The following is a 9612-nucleotide window of genomic DNA, read 5'->3' as shown; positions in this document are numbered from 1 at the left end:
ACAGGGACTGAGAACATCACAGACGTGAGACACAAGACTTGATAATGTTAATCAAGTACCAACTTTAATTGTACACTTGGCTGTATACATCCATGTAAAAAATACAGTAGGGCAAACACATTAAACTCCCACTTGTGTCGCTTTCTGTGTTCATTTAAAGACATTTCACAAAAACCGTAAGTCTTATAAAACCAGAGGCAAACCCATATACTGCGGATTAGCTTACAGAAATTTGCAGGATATGTATTTTAGGATTATTTAAGATCGTAAATATAAAATCGCCCATGTTTGGGATCAGTCTATGCTAGAATAGTGACGTTTTATAAGGCCGTTTGGTCGTGGGAGTGTCCACTACACAAAGATGTGGCCTGGAAGCACGTGATATCCCACTTATCCTATGGTGTGCTCGGTATTTTAACAAAATCGGGAGTCGTCGGAGAGCGATGTGAACGTATTGCTCCATGATTAACAACTAGATGAAGGTGCAGTAATGAACAGAGCCTACTCGTAAATTCCTACATGTGTATACACTGTAGGAAAAAATTCTGTAGCACCCTTGACCGATGGACGCTGATCTAGTCCGCTTTGGTTTGTTTTATGCCATTTTTACGGACAACTAAAGCAAACGGAAATGATTTCAGTGCAGCATGGATGGGGTTTTGGAAGTTTGTGGGTACGACGTGGGCTGAAATGAGGTGTCGGGGATTAGGGCTGAACCCAAACGGTGCAGTAGTGAGTGTAGTGTACCAGCCATGAGCTAGGCACGGTGCCGCCGTTCTCGTCACAGCTCATCACCCAGGTGTGGCTTCCTGAACGCATCGCCGGTCAACTTCTCCTGAGCCTCATTCATACTGGCCACAACTGCGGACGAGACACAAATGGTACTGGATAGCAGGTCACAGATACTTAATAAATTGCCATATTAGAAACTATAATGCAAAAACCATTACATCACTGTATCCAAAAAAACAATCTAGAAAATACATGATAATACAACACAGGTTGGTCACTGGTTACGTCCAGTGGTGAGTCCACATAAAACAAAACTGAAAGCTTGCAAGATTCGGGATGTTTTGAATGAAGCAAAGAGGAAACACTAATGAAATGGCTGCTTTATAAAAAAAAACAAAACTCTCAAACTGCGCCCACAGTCTCGCCACAAACACCATTTCATTTCTCAGAACGAGCTTCATTTCACAGACTCACCTTGATCAGCGTTGCTGTAGAAAAACTTGTAGTTTGGGTTTCCGTTCTTGTTCGTGATCTCAGGACGGACTTTACCACTGGGATCTACGAGGAAAAACAAAATAAGCGTTATGTTCACACACCAATATTTCCAGCTTTTATTAATTCTTTCCGCTGGCATAGGATCCTAATTTAAAAAAATCAGATACCTAAAAGCAGAGCAACCTTAATGATATATTATATAAGATTTTTAAAAGTCTAATAAATATATTCTACTTGTTGCTTTAATGTTAACATACCTAAAATTCACAGCATGTGTCAATAACTAAGTATACAATATACTGTTATTCAACAAATGCAGTACTGCTATCGTACACTTCAATAAACATTCAGTAAAATTGTTTGCTTATTTATGCTGATGGTTATACTAATAAAACACAGTGATGTAGTTTAAAAGACCTAAAAAAAAAAAAATACCTAAAAAGAGTATTCTGGGAATGTAGCCTCCATCTGGGCTGAAGGCATCATCTTTTGGCTCTTCTTCATCCTTAGAAGAACAACATTATTAGAAGAACAGAGTTATTCCACCAGTATCTCATTCATTAATGTGAATTTAGTAATTTAACCTAATGCTTTAAAAACAGTCGTATTTTCTACCCTAAACTTACGTATCAGCACACGCCTAGTTATTTTTAAATTGTGTTTTTTGTATACGAATAACACTGAACATTTTGTTTTGTGAAAGAATTTCAGATTCCATGTCTATACTTCTTTGCAGTTTGGCCCAATGAAGGATTACACGAATCCCTCTTGATCATTGTATAATATTTATTGTTTCCGGTTCGTCATCCTGTTAATGTTTTCTGCATGAAAACTGCTGGCGGACTCTGACAGATGATCGTTTTGAAAAATACAGACAGATTGCTCATTCTGTGTCTAAGTTTTGTGGGTAGTTTTTGTCTGGTTTATAAGCTTATACACTGACGCATCCTTATTTTATAGTTTTCATGTTCAAAAGTAAAACTATGAGGCTTAATATATAATATAGAATGAATGAAAGATTATGGAACGGAATTTAATCAAATTAGGAACAGAATGAAAATCTATACAAAATATAGAACTGCATTTAATATAAAACGAGGAAACCACTGGAAAATAGAATTGAATATACTATGGAGTGAAAAATCTAGAGTGGAATATATAGTATATAATTAGCAAGAATTAAACGAATAGATAAAGGAAGTTAGTATGCGAGAGCTTTTCCCTTCCTTTATCTATTTGTTCAAGCCTTGTGGCCCTTGATGGACTCGGCAGGTGCAGCAGATACCAAATAATCACTCATCTTTTAAGAAAAAGAAAAAAAAAAAAAAACAGACAAGAAGATATTTTTATATTTTTTGGAAAATTTTGTACACTTAGACGTGTGTTAGCTTGAATTTTACATCAAACATTTTAATCATCATCATGATTTGACCTTTGCATACAAGAAGACTATATGAGTGAATTTCTCTGTTTCTAGCTTTTCCCCAAACAAACGGTTCACTGCAGCAAAAGGAGACGAGTAAATGGTGACACAGGAGCTCTCAGGAGTGCATCTGTTTCATTCCTGCTCATTTTCTCACCAATGATTTGTTGTTAAGACCATTAAAAGCTTAATATTTGCCATTTTGGGCCCTTTTTCTTTCTTTCTTTCTTTTTTTTTTTTGGCCAGGAGTGTAGATTGAAATTGAATATAGAGTATAGAATATAGACTGGAAGGAAATACGGAATGAGATTTAATATACAACATACAATAGAAATAAGAATCGAACCAAATAATATACAACAGAAGAGAGTTTACTACAGAAAAAAAAAAAAAAAAGAAATTAAGTACAGAATATAGATGGTTTTTAATAAATTATAGAATGAATTTAAATATAGAAGGGACTATACAATAGGATGTATAAAATACAGAATAGAATATATAACAGAATTTAGTATAGAATATAGAATGGAAGTTAATATAAAATGTAGAAAGGATAAAATGTAGAAAGGACTGGAACATGGAACGGAGTTGAATACAGAGCTCCGGATATGGAACGGAGTTGAATACAGAGCTCCGGATATGGAACGGAGTTGAATACAGAGCACCGGATATGGAACGGAGTTGAATACAGAGCACAGGATATGGAACGGAGTTGAATACAGAGCACCGGATATGGAACGGAGTTGAATACAGAGCGCAGGATATGGAACGGAGTTGAATACAGAGCGCAGGATATGGAACGGAGTTGAATACAGAGCGCAGGATATGGAACGGAGTTGAATACAGAGCGCAGGATATGGAACGGAGTTGAATACAGAGCGCAGGATATGGAACGCAGTTGAATACAGAGCGCAGGATATGGAACGGAGTTGAATACAGAGCGCAGGATATGAAACGGAGTTGAATACAGAGCGCAGGATATTGAACGGAGTTGAATACAGAGTGCAGGATATTGAACGGAGTTGAATACAGAGCGCAGGATATGAAACGGAGTTGAATACAGAGCGCAGGATATGGAACGGAGTTGAATACAGAGTGCAGGATATTGAACGGAGTTGAATACAGAGCACCGGATATTGAACGGAGTTGAATACAGAGTGCAGGATATTGAACGGAGTTGAATACAGAGCGCAGGATATGAAACGGAGTTGAATACAGAGCACCGGATATTGAACGGAGTTGAATACAGAGCACCGGATATTGAACGGAGTTGAATACAGAGTGCAGGATATTGAACGGAGTTGAATACAGAGCGCAGGATATTGAACGGAGTTGAATACAGAGCACAGGATATGGAACGGAGTTGAATACAGAGCGCAGGATATGGAACGGAGTTGAATACAGAGTGCAGGATATTGAACGGAGTTGAATACAGAGCACCGGATATGGAACGGAGTTGAATACAGAGCGCAGGATATGGAACGGAGTTGAATACAGAGTGCAGGATATTGAACGGAGTTGAATACAGAGCGCAGGATATGGAACGGAGTTGAATACAGAGTGCAGGATATTGAACGGAGTTGAATACAGAGCACAGGATATGGAACGGAGTTGAATACAGAGCACAGGATATGGAACGGAGTTGAATACAGAGCTCCGGATATGGAACGGAGTTGAATACAGAGCACCGGATATGAAACGGAGTTGAATACAGAGCACAGGATATGGAACGGAGTTGAATACAGAGCGCAGGATATGGAACGGAGTTGAATACAGAGTGCAGGATATTGAACGGAGTTGAATACAGAGTGCAGGATATTGAACGGAGTTGAATACAGAGCGCAGGATATGAAACGGAGTTGAATACAGAGTGCAGGATATTGAACGGAGTTGAATACAGAGTGCAGGATATTGAACGGAGTTGAATACAGAGTGCAGGATATGAAACGGAGTTGAATACAGAGCACAGGATATGGAACGGAGTTGAATACAGAGCGCAGGATATGAAACGGAGTTGAATACAGAGCACAGGATATGGAACGGAGTTGAATACAGAGCACAGGATATGGAATGAATGGAATGTAATAAAATTTAGAAGGGAATACAGAATTGAATGTAATATAGAACGAATGAAAATTAGTAAGAGAAGGGAATATAGAATGAAACGGATTTTAATAAAATACAGAATATAGTATATTTTGCAATCTAATAAAATACAGAACACAGTATATTTTGCAATCTAATAAAATATAGAATGGACTGAATTTAATACAGAATATAAAATGAAATGCAATATGAAACTGAATACCTCAGCTTTATGTTGCACAGCATTATATCATACAAAAACATCTGCACACATCTGCACTTTATCAGACTGCTGCTGTCACCCATCTGTAAATTCTCACTTTATATTTTTATACTTTATCTTTTAATAGTTTTCTAACTCTATGCAAATTCTACTTTATGTCACAGAGTCGTAAAAAGCATTTCACCGCACGTCGTAGTGTGTATGGTTGTGAGAGTGACAAATAAAATTTGAAAATTTCATATACAATAAAAAGAACTGCAATATAGAGTATAGAATAATAAAGGGTATTTATTTATTTATTTTCTATACTCTATGAGTTTAAACTGGTAGCGATGAGCTTGTTAGCAGCGTAAGCTTCCAATCGAAACGTGTTTAGTGTAAGAAGAGTTCCATAATAACGAGAAATAAAACGTCAGTGACCTCGAGAGGAACGAGCGTGTTAGAGATTCTCACCTCCAAGTTAACCATGACGAAGTTGTGAGCCAGCTCGGAGATCTCCTTCGACTCAGAGAACTTGGGCTTCAGCGCTTTTTTGGAAACGAGAAGTTCAGATAAAAATCTGAATGACGCCAAACCAAAAGCTACAAACATCTTACCACAAACTCTTTTTACTATTAAAATGATCACACACAAGATTACAGAAGTTAAAAGCCACAACAGACATTTACAAATGAACTAAATACTGCATTTAAAAAAAAAAACAGAGAGAGAGAACATACCTTTGCAGGCCCCACACCAGGTCTTATGAATGATGACCATTACCGGTAGTCCACTACACGGAACGAGGGATTAGAAAAGAAACAACAATTCAAGATCAAACTTTTAAAAAATGCAACAAGAGACACATTTTTTATATTAGTTTAAGTGTTGAAATTGTATCTATGCATTAAAAACAACCACCGCACTGCTGAACTCACGATTCTGATTAGTTTTCTCTAACAGCAGCGCTGACGGTAGTGCAGGTTTATATTAATACATTCTCGTTTCTATAGTAACAGCTCATTCAGGGGGACGTGTACGGCGGATGTTTAACATAACTCGAGTCTAATAATAAACAGATTAAAAAAAGGTTTTGTTGTTTAACAATATAAAAAAGGTTTGAGTTTCGTTGTTGATGTGGTAACTTTTCCTGTGAGATGTTTATTTAACATTTAACATTTTAGGGGAAAAAAAGAAAAATAAACTTTAACAATAGATAACATTGTTGCACAAGTGTGCACACCCTTTAATAATGAGTCATGTGACTGTGATCAGAATGAACCAATCCTATTCAAACTCATGTTGAAAAGTAATTATCGTACATCTGTCATCAGTGAAGTGATTCTGATTAACACCAAATAAAGATCAGCTGCTTCTGTAGGATTTTCTTGACATCTTCTTGGTTTCTTCTGACTGCTGAAGCCATGGTCCTTACAAAACATGGACGGTATCTAACTTGTCGAAAAGATATCGATCAGGAGAGGGGTATAAAAGAATTTCCAAAAACATTATATGTACCAAAGAACACGGTGAAGGCCATCATCTACATGTGGAGAAACTGGAGCACCAGAATGACATCACCAAGAACAGGACGTTCCTCCAAAAATAAATGACAGGACAAGAAGAAAACTTATCAGGGAGACCTACAGCAACATTAAAGAAGCTGCAGGAATACCTGGCGAGTACCGGCCACTCCTTGCATCTCTTGTGTTCTTCACTTGTCTGGGCTATGAGGTAGGGCGGCTACACGGAAGCCCTTTCTCATGATTAAATAAAAAAATAAATAAATAAAAAAAACATCCACGCTCGCCTACATCACCCCAAACCATGTGGTAAAATGGGTTACAGTCTGATGAGACCAAGTTAGAACATTTTGTGCATAATTCTAAAAAATATGTTTGGCACAAAAACAAGACAGCTTATCACGCAAAGAACACCATACCCACGGTGAAGCATGGTGGTGGCAGCATCGTGCTACGCAGCTGCTTCTCTTCAGCTGCGACTGGAGCTCTAGTCAAGATAGAGGGAATCATGGAAAGCTCTAAATATCAATCTATTCTGGCACAAAACCTGCAGGCTCCTGTTAGACAGCTGAAGATGAAGAATTTCACCTTCCAGCACGATAACGACCCAAAGCACTGATCCAAGTCAACAAAGGAACGGCTTCAGGAGATCGACATCTTGGATGTTCAGAGCCCAGATCTAAATCCTATCAAAAACCTGTGGAATGACTTGGAGAGAGCTGTGCACAGGAGATCAGATCCACCTGGTAGCTCTGCAGCATTTCTGCAAGGAAGATAAGCTAAGCTGGTAGCCTCTTAACCAGAGAAGCTGAGAGCTGAATTTACAAGCAAACAAAGTGTTAGTTTAAAGGGTGTGCATGCTTATGCAACCAGGAAACGCTGCAAGCATGTCTATTTGTTTTTCACTTGAACGTTGTTGGTTGGTGTAACACATTAAAGGTACAAAGAAAAAGCTCTGACACGATTTATCTCGGTTTAATAGTTTTTACATCAAAAAAACATGGAGTTTTAACAGACTTTTTATATCCACTGTAGCTGCTAGAGTGAGAACAGGAAGAAATCCTTTTCTCGGACGTTAAACGTAAATATAAGGAGATGGAATGTACATCGTGTTGTTCTTTAATAAATAAAAATTCGAACAGACGGCGAATTGCTGTCTATAGGAAAATAATCCACGTCAAGGTAGTGATATAAGATAGAAGTTCATTTTGTTTCTTTTTAGCAATCAGTGCTTAGATTTAAAAAAAAAAAAAAAATCTACAGAACAAGATTATTTCAAATTAGTGTGAAGTGAGTAAAAATAGGGCCTTTCGCACCGCTTTAGTTCCAGAACTAAAGTTACAGTACTAAAGTACTGGGCGATTTTGCGTGAACTATTTTCCAGTACCGTTTAAAGGGTTGCATTCACCTGTGGCAGTGGGCACTAGGAAGTGACGTAAGCCGGTCGACAGCGACGTTATTTGTGCGCGGCGTTCAACAACGGAAACAAACAAGAACAACGTAAACAACCGGAGGACGGAGGACGCCGTGATCGGAGCTGTGTTTTTGTTGTGTCTCGCATCCATCTATCGCTGTTCTCCATACTTGTGAAATCAGTCGACACTACAGTATGTTTACGCGGCGTTTTAAATCATGGCGGGTGAGGGCATTTTCGTACGCGTTTGGCCAATCAGCGTCTACTTACGTCACGGATAGTACCAGTTGTGCTGGTTAGACCCTGCTCCGGAGTAGGAGCTAATCTGGTTCTCGAAAAAGGCAGTCGGTACTAAAATCACACCCAGTTCCGGAGGTGCAAAAACACCAAAAAGTGGGTAGTTCCACAATTAGTTCAGGTACTATGAAAAGGTTCCCGTGGTGCAAAAGGCCCTATAAACTCCATCTGACACGCACCTCGCTTCTGCCTCTTTCTTCCCATCTTCCAGGCTTCTCCAGTGGATGTGGTCCCCAAATCCTAAACACAAACAGTGTTAAAACCAGTGCATCTGTCCCTGTGGATCCAGAAGTACAGAAAAACGGCTGAATCCCAAACAGCTCTTTGTTTCCTATCTAGGCGCACTACATAGTGCTGTTAAGAAAAAAGAGACCTGTAGGGCCCTTTCCTAATAGGGAAGTGATCTGGGATGTACCCTTTATACCTTCTTAATTTTTTATTGAGCTTACAGAAATGTATAATTAATGAAATTCATGATTAATGCGAAATAAGTTTTAGAAGCAAACTCTGCTTAGCCATGGCTAAACTAGCTAGCAAGGGTTAGTTAGTTAGTTATATTTTAGGGGGGAAATAAACACAGCATAAATTAACAAATTAATGCAAGGTGGCTGAAATAAATATTACATCCATTACAGAAAAAAAAAAGAATTAAATGCTATGTTAATTTTCCTTTATATAAAGCCAGCTAAGTAAAAGCCTGTAGCAGGAATTAGCTTACTAGCTTATGTTAACTAGTTCAGTTTGGTTAAATGGTTAAAAAATACAACAACTTTAGCAAAAATAAAACAGGTTTACCGGATATTAAGTGATATTTTAAAATAGCAGTAATATTTGTGCATAAACACTTTATATTTTATATATTATATAAAGTCAATGCTAACTAGCGACGCTAGCAAACTGACTAGCTTACTTAGCTAGGCTAATTCAATTCAATTTTATTTTATTTGTATAGCGCTATTAACAATGGACATTGTCACAAAGCAGCTTTACAGAAATAAACGGATTCACCAAAAAAAAAAAAAAGATATATTGTAAATAGTGAATTTATCCCTAACCGGCTAGCATTAGCTAGCGTTCTTTATTTATAACATTTATATCATTAAATTGTACCTCTTCCATTCCCCTCCGCGGAAACTCCTCCGAAATGCGAAGCGAACAAACATAAAAGCAAAGAGACATTAATTAAAAACGACTGCATTTTTTTTTTTATTATTATTATTATTCACGCGTTAGCATTCAATGCTAGCTCTCACTAGCTCCAAGGCTTCGACAGTGGAGGATTTTCAGGGCTGCCGGACATCCTATTTGTTTTCCGCGTTCCAAACGGCTCTCTATCAGACATGTAGTGCACTAGGTAGGGTGTAAACGCCATGAAGTGTAGTGCACACATCTAGGCAGTTAGGAGTCGTTTGGGATTACACCAGCGGGTGCGAATTCCAGT

The 9612-nt window shown here is 38.1% G+C and overlaps 1 protein-coding gene across 1 annotated transcript; it reads right to left on the bottom strand.

Moving 5' to 3' along the window:
• Positions 1–42: 42 nt before the first annotated feature.
• On the bottom strand, positions 43–9474 carry txndc12 (thioredoxin domain containing 12 (endoplasmic reticulum)). Its single transcript, XM_026936512.3, has 7 exons — positions 9282–9474; positions 8351–8411; positions 5678–5730; positions 5412–5485; positions 1663–1732; positions 1207–1290; positions 43–861 (listed from the first exon to the last, which is right to left on the bottom strand). The coding sequence occupies exons 1-7, from the start codon at positions 9367–9369 to the stop codon at positions 782–784; spliced, it is 510 nt and encodes a 169-aa protein (XP_026792313.1). The 5' UTR covers positions 9370–9474; the 3' UTR covers positions 43–781.
• Between the last annotated feature and the right edge of the window lie 138 nt (positions 9475–9612).

Source organism: Pangasianodon hypophthalmus, chromosome 4 (genome assembly GCF_027358585.1).
Source record: "Pangasianodon hypophthalmus isolate fPanHyp1 chromosome 4, fPanHyp1.pri, whole genome shotgun sequence".
NCBI classification, from domain to species: domain Eukaryota; kingdom Metazoa; phylum Chordata; class Actinopteri; order Siluriformes; family Pangasiidae; genus Pangasianodon; species Pangasianodon hypophthalmus.
Note: the sequence above shows the minus strand (reverse complement) of the source record. Positions and strands in the feature narration are given on the sequence as shown.

Excerpts from the sequence above, each read along its gene's own strand:
- txndc12 (XM_026936512.3), bottom strand. The coding sequence starts at position 9,369 with ATGCAGTCGTTTTTAATTAATGTCTCTTTGCTTTTATGTTTGTTCGCT. Across the intron at positions 5,731-8,350 it reads AAGAAAGAGGCAGAAGCGAG|TGGACTACCGGTAATGGTCA; the intron begins GTGCGTGTCAGA and ends CGTTCCGTGTAG. Across the intron at positions 862-1,206 it reads CTACAGCAACGCTGATCAAG|TTGTGGCCAGTATGAATGAG; the intron begins GTGAGTCTGTGA and ends TCTCGTCCGCAG.